General features: G+C 56.1%; 1 protein-coding gene across 1 annotated transcript in view; it reads left to right on the forward strand.

Moving 5' to 3' along the window:
* Positions 1–19,807, forward strand: part of ANXA11 (annexin A11) — a 45,046-nt gene extending 25,239 nt beyond the window's left edge. The window contains exons 2-15 of the mRNA XM_042961124.1: positions 1,545–1,607; positions 3,529–3,641; positions 4,556–4,948; positions 6,260–6,347; positions 6,559–6,653; positions 7,363–7,476; positions 9,227–9,317; positions 9,689–9,768; positions 9,905–9,961; positions 12,265–12,358; positions 15,590–15,685; positions 16,628–16,686; positions 16,852–16,974; positions 18,977–19,807. Coding sequence (XP_042817058.1) covers positions 1,553–1,607; positions 3,529–3,641; positions 4,556–4,948; positions 6,260–6,347; positions 6,559–6,653; positions 7,363–7,476; positions 9,227–9,317; positions 9,689–9,768; positions 9,905–9,961; positions 12,265–12,358; positions 15,590–15,685; positions 16,628–16,686; positions 16,852–16,974; positions 18,977–19,036 — 1,518 coding nt within the window. The 5' untranslated portion in view covers positions 1,545–1,552 and the 3' untranslated portion in view covers positions 19,037–19,807. The remainder of the gene's footprint in view (positions 1–1,544; positions 1,608–3,528; positions 3,642–4,555; positions 4,949–6,259; positions 6,348–6,558; positions 6,654–7,362; positions 7,477–9,226; positions 9,318–9,688; positions 9,769–9,904; positions 9,962–12,264; positions 12,359–15,589; positions 15,686–16,627; positions 16,687–16,851; positions 16,975–18,976) is intronic.
* The last annotated feature ends 611 nt before the right edge of the window (positions 19,808–20,418 follow it).

Here is a 20,418-nt window from a genome sequence, read left to right on the forward strand (position 1 = left end):
GGGTCCGGGGATTCTGTCAGAAGGATCAGGCCTAGGGCAGGACCTAGGAGGACTTTATGCTGACGGCTCAGCCAGCCACGGGGGGGATGAGTCAGACCGAGGCAGCACCACTGGGACCCTCAACCACCTACCTCACCACAGTGTGCAAGGGGAAGGGTCTTTGGCCCATTCTGCTCATGGTCAATTCTAGCTCTCTCCAAGGTCACCAGGCCATCATCTGGCCTCCTGCTGCCCTGCCTACAGTCGCCCCTGGTGACACATCCCACATCCATCATTCCTGTGGGCCCTGTGGGGACCAGTGAGTGGCACCTTAAGGAAGCCCGTCAGCCTCCTTGACAACGACATGCACAGATCTCCAAAGGAGCTATGAAGGGCAACTAGAATCTTGTGGGTGGACGATGGCATCTAGAGCAGTGGTTCTCTGAGTGGGCTCCCCGCACCAGCAGCGTCACCTGGGAATTAGTTAGAAATGCAGATTCTGGTTCTGCTGACCCAAACTGCGGCGGGGCCCCGCAACGTGTTTTAAAAGCCCCTCGGGGGTTCACACGCTGCAGTTTGAGAACTAGGCTGGGGCCCAATGTACAGGGAGAAGGCGGTCACCGGGGGTCAGCAGGTATGACTGTTGAGGGGGCCTACGGGTTTCCTGCCACTCCCACCTGTCATTGAGTGCCTCTGCAAACCGTGGCAGCTGCCAGTGAGCAAGAGGAAGGAGGCTGGGTGACAGTCTGAGTGGTCTGGGTCACAGCAGGTCTGTGTCCCCCCTGGGCAGTTCAAGTGGCGTGGCGCAGGCAGAGAGATCTGTATATAGAGGGACTTAGTGAGAGCAGGTATCCTACCGGCCACCAACAGGCAAGCGTCCTGGGTCCCCGGACTTTCCCCTTCTCTACTCCTGATCTGCAAGACACTTACCCTTTCTGGGCTCCCAACTGCCTCGCTCGCCCTCACTCCAGATCCTGGGTCAGATGAGCTGTCCTGAGGTGTCTGGTTGCTAGAAATGATGATTCCGTGCCACAGTCCTATGCCTGAGGAACCAGAGGTTGGAGAATGAAAAATGTAGCTTGGGGCAGATGCACTTTGGAGGCCACCGTGGATAGCTTGGGGTCTGTCGGTCGGGCTCAGGGGACAGGGCCTCTGGCTGGATGGTGATGAAGACACTGGAAAACAAAGACAAATAGACCCAGACCCCTGAGAACGAGGCAGTGCGCGCTCGCCCCTGCGGTCAGAGAACAGCTCCCCACGTGCAGCATCCTGTGTTGGCCGAGGTGGGAGCGAAGCGTGGGAGAAAGGGGTTTGCCAGGAAATGCAGCCACTGGTGCGTGGTGAAGCCTGTCGTGGGTGTGGGCGCAGGCATGGGTCTACTGTTGCTTCCCTGTTCTAGCTGGGGGCCCACGCAGCAAGTAGAAGGTGAACTGGGCTGGCCCAGGTCACGCCCGAGGCGGCCCCTCCTCCTGTAGGGGCCTGGCTTGTGGGTGTCCCCGTTGTCGGGAAGGCTGGTGGCGGCTCCTGGCAGAGCCTGAGCTTGGTTTCTTCCTCTTCCGCTTCAGATCAAACCATGAGCTACCCAGGTTATCCCCCGCCCGGAGGCGGCTACCCGCCGGCTGCACCAGGTAAGAGGGTCGGGGCCGGTGGGGAAGGGAATGAATGCCCTGTCTGCCCGAAGTCCAGGAGTGGAGAGGGAGAGAGGAATGGTGCTTTCCAGTCATTTCCTCACTACCCCAAGGGCTCAGCCAGGTGGGGAGGGGCTGGAGAAAATCCTGGACCCAGGGGCCACAAAAGGCCTGGATTGGAAGCACTTCTGGAAAGCCGGGACAAGGCCGAGACCCAGTTTCTTGCGTTATTAGCTGATAACAAGAGGCAAATGCCTTCTTTTCTCAGAGACTCCATTTTCTCAGTCTTCTCCTTTGCAAGTGGTTTCAAGTATCTCTCCTCACTGGGCTATCCCAGATACTAATGAGGTAGCCAGGTAAAGCTTCTGGCACCGTGTCCTCCAAAGCACTGTTAGGTGACCATTGCCCCTTGTCACTTCTCCTACCCTGGGCTCAAACACGTGGTTGTGCAGCGGCAGGGTCCCTCCTGCCAAGGGAGGAAGAGGAGGCAGTCACTAAGGGTCAGATGGGCCTCCTGCAGCTGCCAGATGCTGTGGCCTGATAGCATCGGGGCTGCACCAGTTGTCAGGCCATCAGAACCCGGCCCCAGCTCCAACACCTCTCTCTTCACACTTAGAAGTTGGCTCCTCTGGCCCCAGCCCCTCCTAGGTTCCTGAAATGAGACTGGGCCCCATGGTAGGGGAGGAAACGAGGTCTCCTGAGATGAGGGGGAGAGGGGATCATTCCAGGCTGGTCATCCTGAGGTTGCCTGAGCTGCACTGCCCCTCGCCCCCACAAGACCACCAGTCACATTCATTTCCCCAGAGCCGAGGTCTTGAGTCTGAGCACCTATGGCTCCTGCAGGCCTCCTGAGCCCACCCTGCCATCCGACAGGTGGAAAACAGGCCGGGAGCAGGGAGGTGGCTTGGCCACTGTTGTGTGGCATATCGAGTTAAGTGGGGCCATTTCCCTCTGAACGAGACACGGCCTGGGTCTGCCAGCACTGGCCTCATGGGCCTCTCTCCAGTAGGGATCCTGCCCTTGTGTCTTACCCCTGCCACACTGAGCAGCACTGAGAGGAGGTGATTCCCAGCAGGGTCTGTCCTCAGTGTCCCGGAGCCCTGGTCAGGAAGGCATATAACAGGCCAGCGGCCCGCACCGTGATGCTAGCTGCCACGCCCCTTGTCCCGGCGCCTGCTGCAGCATGGGAGCCCTGCATGGGCATTTAGGTCTTAGTCCTGCTCACAGCAGTGTGACACAAATGAATTATTATCCCTACTTGTCAGCTGAGGAAGCTGAACTAGAGGGGCTGAGTCCCTCGCCCCAGGGCACACATCCAGTCCCTCTGGGTTCAGAGCTGGGGCTTTTTACGGCTCTCCCCCAACGGCCCCCCTTGAAGGGATGGGTGTCTGTGTTTTCTGTGACCCAACCCTGTCTCCCTCCACCCTCCCATCCTGCTCTCCCTGCCCTTCACGGACTTATGATCGCAAACAACCCGGTCAGCAGGACACCCACCCCTCCCTGCCATGCTGTTGCTTCATTGTGGATTCTCGGTGCTCTCTGAGCTCACCGCTGTCATGGGCTCAGCACAGCATCCCCAAAGACCTGTTGTTGTTTTTATGTCTGTATTCCTGTTCCATGATGGTGAGCCCAGGAGGGCAGGTCTGCCCTTGGCCCTCCTACCTCCTTAATAATATCCCACAGAGGTCCTGGGAGTGTTTGCTGAACCCCACCTTCCTCGGAAGGAGGTGGGGGTCCCTCTCTTCTCTTCTTCTGGCAGTGGGATTGGGTTCAACTCTCTCGCCTGAGTGTTTTCCGTGGGGTCTGTTGTGCTGTCCCCAAGGCCCTGCTTTGGTCTCCCCCCACCCCTGAGAGCTTGATGCTTTGCCTTTCCCTGTTGGGGGTGCCAGCAGGGTGCTAAAGGGCTCAGTGTTGCTTTCAGGTGGCGGTGCCTGGGGAGGTGCTGGCTACCCCCCGCCCAACATGCCCCCCATCGGGCTGGATAACATGGCCAACTACGCAGGGCAGTTCAACCAGGACTACCTCTCGGGAATGGTGAGTCCAGCCCTCCTGCTGGGGCTGCCCCTGGGGGCCACACCTGCATGGCCAGAGGGACAAAGACTGCTGGCTTTGGTGGCTTCAGAGGTGTCTGTGTGTGTGCGTACCTATGGGCAGGCACCGGGTACGGAACTGCATCTGAGAACGAAGGGTTTCCGTGAGGCCTGTCTCCAGTTCACCGTCCCTGTGCATCTTGATTTACCATCTGTAAAATGAGGGGAAGGGGAATGTGTTGGGCCGCATGGTCTCTCAAGTCCCTTTCCGCTCTGAACTGGGTGGGGGTGGTGCCTTCATAGAATATGTATTGCGCACCTCTTTTTTTTTCTTTAAAGTTTATTTATTTTGAGAGAGAGTGGGGGAGGGGCAGAGAGAGAATCCCAAGCGGGCTGCACACACTGTCAGTGTGTGGGGCTTCAACCATGAGATCATGACCTGAGCCAAAATCAAGAGCCTGATGCTTAACCGGTTGAGCCTCCCAGGCGCCCCCGGACATGCTCCTTTTATTGTTACTTGGCTTGTAATCTAAAAACAACTGCTGGCACAGTGTAAACAGTGCAGTCAGCACGCAGTCTCACCTGTGCCGGGCTTGTTCTAGACACTGGGGATACGTGAATACAACAAACAGAAACCTCAACCCTGAAGTACGAACCTACTGGGAAGACAGTCGCCATAAGTAAACTGTGTGTTTTTAGAGCAAATATGGGTGCCTTGGGCACAACGGCAGATGAGGGGTCAGGAGTGCAGACGGGGCCGGGGGACAATAGTTGCAAGCTGGGTGGTCGGGTTGGGCCTCGCTAAGAAATCGCTGCTGCTCGGACTCTGAGCTCAGGGCAGGGAAGGACAGATGCACGGGTGTGGCCGTGCTCATCAGGGACAGCCATTGATCTTAGGCTTGCTTTGTGGACTTTCAGGCATCCAACATGTCCGGGACATTTGGAGGAGCCAACGTGCCAAATCTGTACCCTGGGGCCCCCGGGGGTGGTTACCCTCCCATCCCCCCTGGGGGTTTCGGGCAGCCCCCGTCTGCCCAGCAGCCTGTTCCTCCATATGGAATGTATCCGCCCCCTGGAGGAAACGCGCCCTCCGGGATGCCTTCATATCCGCCCTACCCAGGGGCCCCTGTGCCAGGCCAGCCCATGCCGCCCCCTGGACAGCAGCCCCCAGGGCCCTACCCTGGACAGCCGCCAATGACCTACCCTGGGCAGCCGCCGATGCCGCCTCCTGGGCAGCAGCAGCAGCCAGTGCCAAGCTACCCAGGATACCTGGGGTCTGGGACCGTCACCCCTGCCGTGCCTCCAGCCCAGGTGAGTGCTCGCCCTGCACTGCCCTTTGCCCAGGCCTGGGCCCCAAAGGCCCGCAACATGTGGCATAGTGTCTTCCACCGGCAAGGCCAGGGAGGGTGCAGGGGCCAGATAAGGGCTCGGTCCTCCACCCGTAGTATCTTGTTTTAACAGGGTGTTGCGTTCTCTCAAACCCCCCACCCCTGGTTTGTGCTCTGAAAAGACCTGAGGGAGCCGGCCTGTTTCTCCCAGTTCGGTTAGATGTTCCATGTGCGAGTTGGATCTGAATGTCCTGGGGTTCTCATCACTCCTTTGTCATTTACTGCCCGGGCTCTGTGTTTTGTATGAGCTGCCAGGCCGCTGGCCTCAAGGCTTTGTGCCCAACAGCGCTTAGCCTTTAGTCCCCTGAGGTGCCTCTCAGGCTGGGTTTAGAGGATTCTTAAAACCTCCCTTGGCGAGGGAAGGGTGTTGGCGGTTCCTTCGGGACTGCTCTGGGCTCATTTTGGAGAGCGTTTCATGTTTGCAGGGCCTAGAATTCATTGTCATGGTTACGTGGCCAAACCAACCAAGCATAGTGCTGGACTACTATTTTTAGACTGAGGGTCTCTGTCTTCCCTGCCCCCACAATCCCCTACTCCCGCCCTACTCTCTGTCCTCCCTGTGCCTTCCCCCTCGTCCCTTCTCGGAGCTTCTCTCCTTAATTCTGTTAAAACCGGCGTTGTACTGGCCACAGGAGGTAGTCCACCAAGAGACCATTTAGGCAGGAAAATTTGTTTGCCGGGAGTACAGCTTTTAGCATGAGGAAGTCCGGCAGGCGGGTCACAGAGCCTGGAAATCAGCGCTAGCCCAGGAGGTGGCGGGGCTGGGTGTACCATCGCGAAGGCTGGGCACCTGCATTTCTGGGGGGAAAACCTTTTTCTCATTTGCACAGAGGTGCTGTGCTGCATGGACCACCCAGACCCTGTCAGGAAGACCCGAATATATGCTCACGTGCGCTGTGGCAGTGAGTTATCAAGAAGAGGCCAGTGGCCCCTGCTCCCGGGGCCTCCCCCTTCATCGGGAACCCAGGCCCAGTCCTGCAGAACCTGGGCAGAGGGCAGATTTTCAGCATCAGGACTCAGCTAGAGCGGGGCTCCTAGCCGCAGGAGCCAGGCAGAAAGCTCAGTACCAGAACACGAGGACACGAAATGATCGCCGTAGGCCCACTCAATTATTGGTCGCAGGCTCCTTCGGGTACCCCAACTTGTGGTGGTCAGGGCACTTCCAGAGTCTGGGCTGGGGAAGTCTTGTGTTTCGGAGATACGCCATCTTACCTAAGTCCGTTTGTCCGAGCAGTTTGGAAACCGAGGCACCATCACAGATGCTCCCGGCTTTGACCCCTTGCGAGATGCTGAGGTTCTGCGGAAGGCTATGAAAGGCTTCGGTGAGAAACCCCCGGTGGGCGACATCCTCACGGCCCCCTGGCTCGCCGGGCCCCCTGCGGGGTTGCCTGGAAGAGGGAACCCGGTCCCAGTGGTGGCGGGAGAGGAGGAGGACACGGGGGTGCTGTTGGGACGTCCAGGAGAATTGGAGGGCCCAGGCCAGGGTGGCCCCACGACCACAGCCCTGCCCACACCTACCTCTTCTTCCCCCAGGGACTGACGAGCAGGCCATCATCGACTGCCTGGGGAGTCGCTCCAACAAGCAGCGGCAGCAGATCCTCCTGTCCTTCAAGACCGCTTACGGGAAGGTGAGGGGGACTGCGGGGCAGAGGGAGGCCTGCTCCCTGCGGGACTGAGGCGTGTCCTCCAGCACAGCCCTACTCACCCTTGCTTTTCCTTGGTGCCAAGCGAGTCTAGATCTCCTGGATGGGCAGTAAGGCCCATTAGGGCGCTTCCTGCTGCCCGCCCAGTGGTGGCCTCTCGGCTCATGGCATTTTCTAGAGCGGAAGGATACTCTGAGGGGGAAATCTCAAAGGCCGGGGGTGAGGTTTGATGAGAGGTGCCTGGAGATCCGGGTTCTCGCCCTGGCTCTGCCATGACTCACAGAGACTGCAGACAAGTCATTGCCCTTCCGCTCCTACCTGGCCTGTTTTCCCTCCTGGAGACCCAGGCTGCTAGTCCCTGCCCTCATCACGACCGCCCCAGGAGGTGTAGCTGACAGACGAGCTTTGAAGGAAAAGGCTTTCAGCTTTGAACAAATGCAGTGGGACGTGCTTTGAACTTCTGGGCTTTGGAATCTTAGGTAAACACTGGCTGAATTGAACAGGCTGGTGTCCTAGCCCTGTGCTTCTGCAGCTTGACTGTGCCTGGGTCCCCTGGGAAGCTGGCTCACGTGGAGGCCCCGGCTCCACAGATCTGGGCTGGCTGAGATTTGGCTTCTCTGATGCAGATGCCGCTGGTCCCCAGACCTGTGGATTCTCAAGATCGGTCTGTTTGTTTGTTTGAATATTCGACCAGGATTTGATCAAAGATCTGAAATCTGAACTGTCAGGAAACTTCGAGAGGACAATCTTGGCTCTAATGAAGACCCCGGTCCTCTTTGACGTTTATGAGATCAAGGATGCCATCAAGGTATGTACGTGTGTGTGTTCACGTATGTGTCCGCTTGCACGCATGGACGTGCAAAGGCCAGGCCTTTCCCTGGCCTGCATGGTGTGGCTTAACCTGTTCATTAGCCGCTGTTGTGAGTGTGGCTCCTGGACCCTCTCAGGTTGGAGCCCAAGTTCTCGTGACTTCTCCGGGAGGCAGCGCAGGTATCATTCATCATCGGGGAGCATCCGGGTCTCTCCATCTGAAAAGCATGGTGGCAGCTGGGTTGTAGAGGAAGCTGGTGACACCATGATAGGAAGAGGGATATGAGGCCCTGGGTGGTGCCACCCTTACTCATTTAGGACTCTGTTATTAGCAGAGGGCAGGGACCCAGGCAGGATTTCTCTGGTCTTTGCTGCTTCCTGAGTGTCCCCTTCTTTCTTCATCTGCTGGGGCAGAGGACCCCTGTTGACCCCACTCCATTTACCTATGAGATTCAACCACAGAAGAGACAAGCTGTCCCTCGGTCCAAATTTCACATAGAGTCAGATTCTGACTGACCTAGTTAGGGTTAATATCTGCCCCCAGTCCAATGGATGGGGAGGAGGCGGCTCCCACAGAAGGAGGAAACCCTTGTGAATTGAACAGGGGCTCCAGAAGGAATCCATAATTTTTCAGAGGGCCTGATAGGCAGAAAGACTTCCTGCCCCCAAGAGGAGAGGCAGAGAATTCAGGACGGAGCCCGGAGGGAGAGAGGACCCTGCCGAAATCCTGACATGCCCGCTTCTAGAGACGTGTCGGGAGGCAGTTGGGGATGGCAGCCCAGACCTCAGCCCAGCCCCTGCCCCCCAGCCAGCCGCGTGAGGTGGAGGCAATTGTTGAGTATAGGAAACAACACAGATTTGGGGTCGTCTGTCCTTGCCAAGCTATGTGTCTTTGAGCATCTGTAAAACGGGAATGTGGATGTTCTTGTGGCATGTGGTGAGGGCCGGGCATGGTAGCTAACCGAAGCTCTTTGTAAGCTCCAAGTAATCTAACAGCAGTGGTAATCATGAAAATAGCTAACCCTGTGGTGTACTTCCTGTGACTGGCACGTTCTAAGTGCTTTACACGCGTAGCTCATTTAATCCCCATGACTTCCCAGGAGTTAGGTGTTAGCGTTGTTCCCATTTGATGCGCGAGGAACCTGAGGCCCAGAGAGGTTAAGGAAGGTGCCCATGGTCACACAGCTAATAAGTAGCAGACCAAGATTCAAGCCAGCCTAGGAGCCAGGATGCTGACCGTGTCCTCGGCTCTCTCCCTGTCCCTGGCGTGGTTGGTCATCTCTCTCGCCCTCGTTGCTGCCTCTTCTAGATGTCTTTAGATTCTCCACAGTCCTATCTGGGACTCACATTTGTCCACACGTCTGCTCTTGCTTTATAGCCATTTTTCAGTTGTTTTCTCGTCTCGTTCATTGGCCGAACTTGGAATAAAAACAGATCTGGGTCCGCATCTCAACCCCCCCCCATTCACCGTGTGGCCTTGGAGAAGTCACTACACCTCTCCGATGCTCAGTTTCCTGGTGGTGCAGTGGGGTGGCCCTTATTGTGATCTGTGCTCCATCACCATGTCGCTGTCACTGTGTGGTACTTTTCTGGGCCTGGGGCCTCAGCAGCCAAGCAGGGGCGTGTGGCTGTGTTGGCGGCCGCTGCTTCTGGGATTTGTGCCGTGGGGCATAGGGCACCGGCTCCTTCCCTGGATGCTGGTGAGGGAGCGGTGACAAGCCTGTGGTTTGTGTTGTCTGCCACCTCAGGGGGCTGGCACCGACGAAGCCTGTCTGATCGAGATCTTTGCTTCCCGCAACAACGAGCACATCCGGGAATTAAGCAGAGCCTACAAGACAGGTTAGGCTGGCACCCACCCTCCGCACACTCCTGTGCTCTCTGGGCCCCGGCCACACCCTTTCCCATGGCCTCTTAAACTTTCCTGGCCTTCTTATCACCTCATCTTCTGCCTCCCCCAACACATGGGGCTTTGATCCAAGACCCGCCCCTGCCTGCTGTTCACGGGGCAGGTGACTGAGGTAAGGGAGGGATGGGGGGGAGAACTTCTTGGGTGTGGTCTGGGCCAGGCCAGGTGGGCCTGGAGGTCCCAACCCCTGTGTCCCTGAAGGGCCGTGTAGACACCTCTCTCCTCGCACCCGCGCCCTGCTCCTGCCAGTGCCGGCTGGCGACTGTGGCTGCAAGGGGGGGCCTTCTCTGTGTCTCCCTTTCAGAATTCAAAAAGACCCTGGAGGAGGCCATCCGAAGCGACACGTCAGGGCACTTCCAGCGGCTCCTCATCTCTCTGTCTCAGGTACCTTTCCCGCGACAGAGCTCGGGGCTCAGAGCGGAGCGGGGTGGACCTGTGAGCAGCAAGGAGAGGGCTCGGGGACGGAGCAGGCACACAACCGCGGGGTGGAGACTTGACCACACGTCCTGCTTCCTTTCAGGGAAACCGGGATGAAAGTACCAGTGTGGACATGTCGCTCGTCCAGAGAGACGCCCAGGTGGGTGTGCTGGCCAGGGCCCCTCCTGGGCTTCCTGCGTCGGGGTGTGCCCCCCCACTTTATTTCTTTTTGTTTTTGAGTTTATTTATTTTGAGAGAGAGAACACACAGGAGGGGCAGGTGGGGAGGGGGGCGGGGGAGATAGGGAATCCCAAGCAGGCTCCGCACTCAGCACAGAGCCCGAAGCGGGACTTGTACTCACGAACCGTGAGATCATGACTGAGCAGAAACCAAGAGCCAGGTGCTTAACCGACTGAGCCACACAGGCGCCCTCCCCTTCCCCCCACTTTTTTTGCTGCTGGAGGGAGGAGCTCTGGGATGGGCAGATGGGCTCTGCTGCTTATCAGCCGTGTGACCTTGAGCGACTCTGGGCTTGGGCTCCAGCCGCCTCTCTATCTTTATCCCTCCCCCTCGACCCACCCTCCCCCCCCCCCTTTCTGATCCCTTCTCAGAGCCAACCCGAGAGATAGTAAGTATTGCAAGAGTCGGTAGGTTAGTTATGGGTGCAGGATGTCATGTGACCTAGTCCTCTTCCTGTGTTTGGTTGCATATATCATTATGTTTGCAAACGGGCAGACTTTACACTTGCCTCATAATGCTTTTGAAGGTCTGAGCCTAGGAGCCAGCTGTCACATTCGTTGTACAGCCTGAGAATTCTGCCCTTTTCCCCAGCCTGGTATGATTGCGGACAAAAGGCGAAGGTCTCTCGCTGCGCCTCTTTGTCCAGGCGTTGAGTGCCTCTCTAGGGGAGTTTGGGTTTCCCCCTAATGAGCTCAGACCACAGCAGTGCTGGCTGGAGAGACAGAGCTGGCTTCGCCTCTCCCCTTTCATCACTCCTGCCACCCCCAGCCCGGCACCCACCAGAAGCTGCCAGTGGTCACCTCACCTCTGCTGTCTGCCAGATTGAAGGTGACCTCTGTGGAGGGCCCGCTTTTTAGGGCTAGACGGCAGCTGCTTGTCTGCTCTGGCCCATTTCCTTCCAGATAGGGAAACTGAACCTCAAAAAGGTTGAGCCTTGTGCCCAGAGAAACCTGGAGGCAGAGACCGGATAAGGGCCCAAACTCCTGGCTTGTTCCCTGTGCCCAGACAGTATCCCAGATGCCCTCCTGCAGGGCCTACCCTAACATTTCCTTGGCTTGCGACATCGGTTCCCATTTCTGGACATAGGGCTGGGCACCCCCAAGCTCCCAGGCTCTGGCTCTTATCCCAGTGGGAATTTTCCTATTCCTGTTTTCTTGTTTCCTAGATAGTCCATTCCCTAGCTGAGGCAGAAGTTGCCTCAGTTTCTTGGTTTTGTGCCTGCTTTTCTGTCTTCTTAGTTGTAGACCTGCTCCTGCCTCACCTTGACCCATGGGATCTCCAGGCCCCTGGTGGCTGCCCTCCTCTCCTGGCTCTCGGTGCCTTTAGGTCCAAGAGCCACTACCTGGGGCCTAGAGGGCACCTTCGGGCCATCTGGTACTGGGGTTGCAAGTTGGCAAATATTTTTGGCTTAAACTTTCAAGGATTTAACAGGCAAGTGCAAATTCTGCCCATTTGCAAACATCATGGTACCCACAGTGAGACGCAGGGAAAGCACCTATCACATGAAATCCCACATCCACGGTTGGAGTCTATCAGTTGTCATAATATTTATTGTTTCGTGTGTTCCCCCTTATAGATAGGGAAACTGCTTATAAAGATTGGGAAATTTTACATAGAAATCTGGATTTCTGGCGGCTGTGAGCCTAGCTTCTCTATTAAAGTGCACAGCAGGTGCTGAGAAGCGATCGCCCCTCCCCGTGGTTGGCCTCAGTCCCCGCCACCCCCTGGCCTGACAACTGGCCTGTTTCTCTCATTTCAATTACCCAGCTGACCCCTTTGGGCTTTCAAGTTTGTGACCCTGGATCTAATCTGACCTTCACATTTTAAAGATGAGGAAGTGAGGCTCTGAGCGGGCCGGTGGCCTGCCTAGAGTCCCGCGGCAAGTTGGTAGCCCGGCCCTCATTCTGTTTTGCCCCTGTGCTGCTACTCCCTTGCTTGGGTTAAAGCTGTTGCTTGCCTGTCCTGGCCCCAGTCGGCCTCGGTTCTCCTGGTCCAGGGTGTCCCATCCCTGTGCCCCGCCCCTCCCACCACCCTGCCTCAGAATCCTCTGTGTTGCCACCGAGAGGATGTGTGAATGGTGTCTAGATCCACAGGGTGAAGGGAGCGCGGCCAGGGTGTGCTCCCATTTCTTTCCCCTCTGGGCCTGCAGGGCCGTCCTAGGTGGCCTGGGCCTGGTCTCTGGGGTGAGGCCTGCGTTGCATGGCCATTTTCCCATCTGTCTAGGAGCTGTATGCAGCTGGGGAGAACCGCCTGGGGACAGATGAATCCAAGTTCAACGCAATTCTGTGCTCCCGGAGCCGGGCCCACCTGGTGGCAGGTAAGGCAGTCCCAGGCCTCCCTGGGGCCAGATAGATAAGAGCAGACAAGATATGATGGGGAGACACTGGGCAATCCTACTCTGCATGGAGCTTTACTCCACCTTAAAGGAGCCCCCTGGTGGTGATTTAAAAGATCTTATTGGTGGGTTTCCCGAGTTTCTGCGTGCATCTGGTTCTGGAGGAAAGCAAAGGAAGAGGTGAGAGGAATGGCAGCCTCCTGTGGGCTGGTGTCTTTCTACACCAGAGCGTGGAAATTAGAATTCAGACAGCCCTCAAGAGCACCTGTTCCAAGTTATCCAGCGCCTGCATAAAAACATAAGCAGAACAATCGTACATTGTACAAAAGTAGCATTTATTTACTCCTTCACTCAGCACTTATAAGCCAAGCTCCTGCCACGTGCCAGGTCAAGGAGGAGGTGTGGGGAAGCGGTAGGGAACAGCATCATGGAATCTCTGCTGTCCTGAGGCTCGCATTCTGGCAGTAAACAAAAACGAAACAAAGTCTGTGCCAGATGGCAGATCCTTTAGAAATGAACAATAAAGTTGGAAACGGGGATAGAAAATGGTCCAGGGGTCAGGGATGGTGCTTGGGGTGGTCCTTGCTGAGGTAATGACATTTGAGTTAAAAGCATGACAGAGTAAGGGCGCCTGGGTGGCTCAGTCAGTTGAGCGAATGACTCTTGGTTTCGGCTCAGGTCATGATCTCACGGTTCAGTTGATGGGTTCAAGCCCCACATCAGGCTCTGCGCTGACATTGCGAAGCCTACTTGAAATTCTTTTTGTCTCTCTGCCTCTTCCCCACTTGTGCCGTCTCTCTCTCTCTCTCTCTCTCTCTCTCTCTCTCTCTCTCTCTCAAAATAAATAAAACTTGTTTAAAAAATGAAAACATGACAGAGTTGCAGGTGCAAAGGCCCTGAGCAGGGGGGCTCCCGGCAAAGGGGGTCATTGAGGCTGGGGCGGGTGGCATGAGTGAGAGCCAGAGGAGACGAGATCAGAGTGGTGGACAGCCCTGGGGACAACTGCACGGACTTGGGTTTTCATCCTGAGTAAAGCCAGAGGGCCTGGAGGGCTCAGAGTGGAGGAGGGAGGTGATTTAACTTAGATTTTGCGTGTTCACTGGCTGTTGTGTCGTCAAGGGTGGAGGGTTCAGTGGCAGAGCAGGAAAGCAGCCGGGAGGCTGGCGGCCCAGACTGGGTGGCAAGGGCGGGGCGGGGAGGGGCAGATTCTGGCCCTGTTTGCTGACGCTTGGATGTGGGGTGTAAGAGAAGCAAAGCATGGAGGGTGGGTGGAGGAGGAGCGGAGTGCCTGCCTCTCCCCCGAGATCGGGAAGCTGTGGGCGGAACAGGCTTTAGGAGGGAAAGAAGTCGGGAGCCTCTGTCCAGAGATTCCAGGTGGACCACTGGGTTTAGGATTCTGGAGGTCAGGAGACGCCTACACTCCAGATGGAAGCTTGGGAGCTCTGAGTGGGTCATCGGTGCTTGAGGCTTTGGGACCGCAAGAGGTTCCCTCTGGAGGGGATCTGGAGAGAAACCAGCGGAGGACAGGGCCATGGCCATCACAGCTGGCTGTGAAGGAACACCCAGGGGAAGGGGAGTCCTGGAGGCCAGCTGTGTCGGAAAGGCTAGTATGTGAGGCGGTGAGGACTGGGAATGACAGCCACACTCAGCGGCACGGTGGGAGCCCGAGTGAAAACGCAGGCACCCGTTCCGTACGTGCCCTAGGCTGTACTGCATTCAGCAGGTGCTGGTGTTCTCCCCTTGGTACAGATGGGGGAGAAGCCACGGGGCGGTGCGGGGCCGGTGGGAAGTTAGGCCACCCAGCCGGTCACGTGGCAGAGCTCAGGTCTGAACTTGGCCCCTGGCTCCAGAGCACTTCTTAATCCCTCCACTACGCTGTCATGGAGCATGAGGGAACAGATTTCCATCTTGGTCTTTATTTATTTCAATGCGTATAGAATACATAAGTAGTACATCAAACGCGTGGTTTCAAAAGTATTATTACTTAGGGGAAAAAGAGGAGCTGATCTGAAGAAAATAGGAAGTAACGAAGACCAATACAGGTACAGCAGAATTCACGACACAGAGGTGCAAATGTCCAAAGGTTAGGGAGCAGTGATAGAAAGGGAGACCCGGTCAGGAGAAGGGAGGATTAATATCCGGGGGCAGAGCCAGAGTTAGGACTTAAGTCGCTACTGTGCCATCTGCCTCTCTAGGAACCTAGGGTCCTGTTCCCGTGGGTTCTTGGCCTGTCCTAGCGCAGGCTATGTGGGCCGGATAGGAGTTAGCACATATAGTCCGCCTGGAGATGGGAAAGGATTTGGGAAGAGAGCAAACATTCTGCTGGTGTGTGTGGAGGGGTCCTGGGTGGGGTAGTAAGGTGTGATTGGGAAAGCAGTCTGGTGAGGGGATCACATGAGCAGGCGGGAGTTGGGGGCACACGTCTCGTGGGGTAAAGACCCTGCCCAACTCGAGAGCTGGGTGGGCACGGTCAGTGGGGCCACGTGGGGTGCTGCAGGCAGAGGGGAGAAGGCGGGCTCTGGCGAGGCGGGGTGGCCTCCTTACCGTGTGTCCTGTGTCAGTTTGATCCAGATGCCACAACAAACTACCACAGACCGAGTGACTTAAACAACAGGTAGTTACTTTCCCACCGTTCTGGAGGCTGGAAGTCCAAGATCAAGGTGTCAGCCTCGGAGGCCTCTCCTTGGCTTGCAGATGGCCAGCTTCTTGGAGTGTTCTAAAACGATCTTTTCTCTGTGTGGATGTCCCTGGTGTTTCCTTGTGTGTCCAAACCTCTTCTTATAAGGACACCAGTCAGATCGGATTAGGGCCCACACTAAGGACCTCAATTTTTTTTTTTTAATTCTGTTTTTAATGTTTATTTATTTTTGAGAGAGAGAGAGTACACTCTTGACAGAGTGCAAGCTGGGGAGGGGCAGAAAGAGAGGGAGACACAGAATCCGAAGCAGGCTCCAGGCTCCGAGCTTCAGCACAGAGCCCGACGTAGGGTTCGAACTCATGAACCAGGAGATCATGACCTGAGCCGAAGTCGGACGCTTAACCGACTGAGCCACCCAGGCGCCCCGGTAAGGGCCTCATTTAACTCAATCACCTCTCTAAAGTCTGCATTGCAAATACAGTTACGTTCTGAGGTGCACCAGCGGTTAGGACTCCACCATGTGGATTTCGGGGGACAGAATTCAGTCCGTAACTTGTTCCCTCTCTTTCCGCTAGTTTTCAACGAGTATCAGCGGATGACGGGTCGAGACATTGAGAAGAGCATCTGCCGGGAGATGTCCGGGGACCTGGAGCAGGGCATGCTGGCCGTGGGTCAGTGTCTTGGGGTCGCCGGCGCTGTCGGTTTCAGGGTGCTCGCCGCTCTCTGCTTGAGGGGTAGCTAGCGAACCACGTGATCCAAGATGCTGAATCCTGGGCCTCCTTGGTGGGAAACGAGACCGCCCCTCCCGCTGCCCCCGAGGTGTCTTGTTTGTGTCTCGGGCGCAGCTCCGGGGAAGGGAGCCGCGGTGCGCGGGCACTCGAGGGAGGGCAGCCAGCTCCTCTCCCGGAGGAAGATGACTCACATCCTGCCAAGTTCCCTCTAAAAATACATCCCTGCAGGCAGTTGTCAGATGTCGGTGATGGAAACACGTGGAAAGATTTTTACTTGCAACAGCAAAACAGGCCCTTGCTGAGGAAAGCTGGCTTAGCTCCCGGAACAGTGCGGGGCCGTGTGCCCTTCAGGGCAGGGCCGGGTGGGCTCGCTTCTGCCCACCGTCAGGGCTTGGGCCCCGGCTGCGTAGCCCTCGTGACCTCCCTGTACCCTGTGGGGACGTAGCAGTCTGCCCATCTTTGGCTCCTCGTTTCCTGGCGTGTCCTCTCTGATGTAAGGATCGTGGCCTGAGGTCTCTAAGGAGACTGTCATTCCACTCAGCCGTCCTTTCTCCGTGAGGGTCCCAGTCCCAAGGCTGCCCCTCACACTGGAGCAGGAACGCGGTTCCCCGTCGCCAGCCATGCTTCTTCCCTACATGGCTCCTTTCACCACATGGGTTGCCAGGAAGGAGGCTGAGGTTGGTTTCTAGGCCCTGCGTGATTCTATCCCAAAGAGCCGGAGCCAAGATCACAGATAATTGAGCCTGGAGGAGAAATGGGGAGAGGAAGGTGGATGCAGTGACGGGCATCACGTGCGGCCTCCTGGAAGGACACTCGCTCTCTCTGAGGCCCCTCGGACTGAGAGTTTTCTGCAGATTGAGTTATGCTGTTTCTCTCTTCTAGTGAAATGTCTCAAGAATACCCCAGCCTTCTTTGCTGAAAGGCTCAACAAGGCCATGAGGGTATGTGCCTCCCACATGCAGGGGTCTGGGTGGGGGAGTTTCAGCCCCTCCCATGACTGGGGCCCGAGGAGAGCCACCCCTCAGCTAAGAGGACAGAGGGCCCACAGCGGGAGCGTGGGACAGTAAGGATGCCCACTGCTCACGCCGTTGGTGGACTCTTTCCAGGGAGCGGGGACAAAGGACCGGACCCTGATTCGCATCATGGTGTCTCGCAGTGAGATCGACCTCCTGGACATCAGAATGGAGTATAAGCGGCTGTACGGCAAGTCGCTGTACCACGACATTGCGGTAAGGGCCCTCTGGGGGATGGATGCTTGTGGACCACCCTGGTCACCCGCATTGTTCCTATACCTCCCTGCTCAGAACTCTGGCCTCTGCCCTGCACGGGCATCTTGCCTGTGGGCTGCGTACTTGGCCCTCTTCAGCTTCTGCTTCTTTGTCCGGTTGCCCCCAGGCTGTTGTAAGCTCCCCGGGGGCAGGCTGGGCCTTGACCTTGCGTGGCACCCCGTCCCTATCTCCCCAGCCTCCAGCACACCTGCTGCTCAGTAAGTGGAAAGAGGGGGAGCGCAAACACCGGTGTGTGAGAAAACGCAGGGCCTCCCCACCTGGGTACTTGGTCACCCTGTGACCCTGACCCGTCAGTGAGGACTCCCATCCCGAGGCTCCCTGGAGCTCAGCCCACTGACAAGTACTTCCTTCACCCAGCCTCATGGCAGGGGCAGCATAAGAAGGCACTTGAGAACAGGGCCCCGGGGTCATAGCCATTCCACCCAGCCATCCTTTATCCATGAGGGTCCCGGTCCCAAGGGTGCCCCTTGCCCTGGGACAGGAACGCGGTTCCTCGTCAGACTGGAGTCCAGCCCAGCTCTTCCACTTGCTAACTGTGTGACCTCAAGCAGGTTCCTCACCCTCCTTGAACCCCGGTTCCATCATCCCCAAGATGGGGATAATTATAGTTCCCCCCAGGAGTTCGGGGAGCCTTGATTGAGACAGCCCCTATAAAGCACGTCATGACATGTGACATGTCTAAGAAACGCTAGCTACTCTTATCACCGTGTTCCAGGGCTGGTCTGACAAAATGCATTCCTGTTGGTGGCAGGGGGTGGGGCGGGGGGGAGGGGTCTGACCATTAAATTCTGAACTCACATGAGCCTTGAAAGCAAAGTCACCACAACCAGGTTCTGATTTCAGACTCCCTCAAATTTGATGTTGGGCCTGTCGCGGAGAACAGCTAATCTCCATTTCCTGGCTATAAAAACGATGATGTTGATAGCAGAGGATTAGTAATTATTCACAGAGTGGGTCTTGTGTGCCCGTGGGCTACTGGAAGACGCCATAGGCCTCACCCCTGAGGAAAGAAACGGTAGAAGGAAATGATGAGAAGTTAGCTAAGTGAGGGGCACCTGGCTGGCTCAGTCAGTAGAGCATGCGACTCTTGATCTTAGGGTCGTGAGTTCAAGCCCCATCTGGGGCATAGAACTTACTTAAAAAATAAATTAGTTTAAAATAAATAAAATTATTTAAAATAAATCAATAAAACTCTTTTTTAAAAAAAAAAAGGAAGTTAGCTGTGTTCTGCATATTTTCTTAATTTCTTTCTTTAATATTTATTTTTGAGAGAGAGAGAGAGAGAGTGCACGCATGCGAGTGAGGGAGGGTAGATAGAGCGGGGGACAGAAGATCCAGAGTGGGTTCTGAGCTGACAGCAGAGAACCTGATGTGGGGCTCGAGCTCACGAACCGTGAGATCATAACCTGAGCTTATAACCGTGAGATCATAACCTGAGTTGTTGGACGCTTAACCAACTAAGCCACCCAGGCGCCCCTGAGTGGGGATGCCCGAATAATAGCAGCAGACCCTCCTGCCACAGGAGATTACTCTTCCAGAGCACACTTAGTGCCGCATCAGGGGCAGTCTCAATTTAGCACGATGACACTGCACTGGGGAGAGACCACCACGAGTTAGCTCAGAGTTAGGGGCTTGGGGGGAGCTTTTTATAATTTTTGTGTATTTATTTTTCAAATTACGACTTTGATCACCGGGGTGAGTGCAGCTCTGTTTTCTTCAGCGGGGTTTTGGGGAAGCCGAACTGCACCACACTGGGTTTGGGTCTCCAGTGACGCAGAGTACGAGTGAGCCTCTCCCGCTGCGGGACCCACGTGATGGGGAATTTCCCCCGTGGGGCCTGCCTCTCTGTAAAAGCGCTCAGGGCAGAAGAAAATCAGAAGATAGGAGGCCGAAACTGGGCCACAGCGCCCTCAGCTGATGTTTTCCTTGTTTCTGGGATCAGGGAGACACTTCAGGGGATTACCAGAAGATTCTGCTGAAGATCTGTGGCGGCAACGACTGAGCTGTGACTGGTGGCTCCCTTCTGTCCGCCTGCGGGCAACAGCGATGCCAGGAAAAGGTCAAGAGAATGTCCATCTGTTTCTAACAAATCCACAGAGTAGCCCCCCAGGTGCCCCAGTGCCGCCCGTCCGTCCGTAGAGCCTTGGCCCATCCTCCGCCACCTCTCCTGCTCCGTATATCATGCTCGAGCTGAAGGACCTGGGTCCCTCCCTCCCTCGGGGTGCCTTCCCCTCCCCAGCCTTCACGGCCGCTTGCTGCTGAAGTACATGTTTTATTTCTTGACTCATGCAGTCATCCCCTTTTGCTTGTGGCTGAGACTCTTGGCTTCATATTAGTCCTGTAATTTTTCATTTTTATTTGGAGGCATCTTTTTTTATAATAGTCCCTGCCAGACAGATGCATACAGGTCTGTGCTGCGTGCACGTTTCGGGTCAGAGAGGCTGGCTGGGGAGCACCGTGTCCTCGGTAAGGAGTAAAAGGGAAGACCTTTGACAGTAATCTTTGCATCTGGTGAGAATGTGTCATCAGCTTTGTCATTGCCAAACCCATTCCTTAGAGTTTTCTTAGAAAAGGGAAAAAAAAAAAAAAGAAGAAGAAAAAGACCAGAAACTCATCTGTTCCTTCTTCTGTGCGAAGCCATGAGGACACGGCCAGCTCCCTGCCAGTGACAGGGCTTCGTGTAAATTACGTGAATGTGCCTTAAACCTGGATGTCAATAGCCAAAAACTTTCTAAATTAAAGTCAGCCAGCTCTGGAACATTTTGGAAATGTTTTCCCTGGTGCCAGCTTGTTTTCTCCTGCCTCCCGATTCTGCCTGCAGCTCTGGGTTTCGGCCTTAATAGCCAGTGCAAGTGTATATGACTTTAAGTAGAAACATGCTCAGGAAATCCTGAGCGTGGGTGATTTACGGAGCCCCGGCTTGTAAGGAACGAGAAGGGAGGTTCCCGACATCCATGCCCAGGGCCCGGCTGCTGAAGTGATGTGTGGAGTTTGGTCAGATACGGGTGTGGTGTAGTCCACTGAGGACAAGGTAGAAGAGTGTGGTCCTTCATCCGGGTCCTGAGGAAGGAGCACGGGCAAGAGGGTGTGTGTGGGACTCCTGGGGCAGTCCTCACGGCCAGGCACTGGAGAGGAGGGTGGGGACAACCCAGAGAGGCACAAGACTGGCGCCTCCCTTCAGGGACCCTTCGGTCTGAGAGGTGCTCGTGGCTGTGGTCCTGGTGGGCCTTTGGCCCCTTGGTCAGTAGTGTTAGAGGGTGAGTCTAGAAGGGTCACAGTTTCTAGACATCATTGTTCTCTCCAGAAGCCTGGAGCTTGCCTTGCCAGGGGTCTCCACTCACTCCCTTTCTGACCTCTGTTGGAATTTAGAAAGGAGAGAATTCA

This window comes from Panthera tigris, chromosome D2, assembly GCF_018350195.1.
Source record: "Panthera tigris isolate Pti1 chromosome D2, P.tigris_Pti1_mat1.1, whole genome shotgun sequence".
NCBI lineage: Eukaryota > Metazoa > Chordata > Mammalia > Carnivora > Felidae > Panthera > Panthera tigris.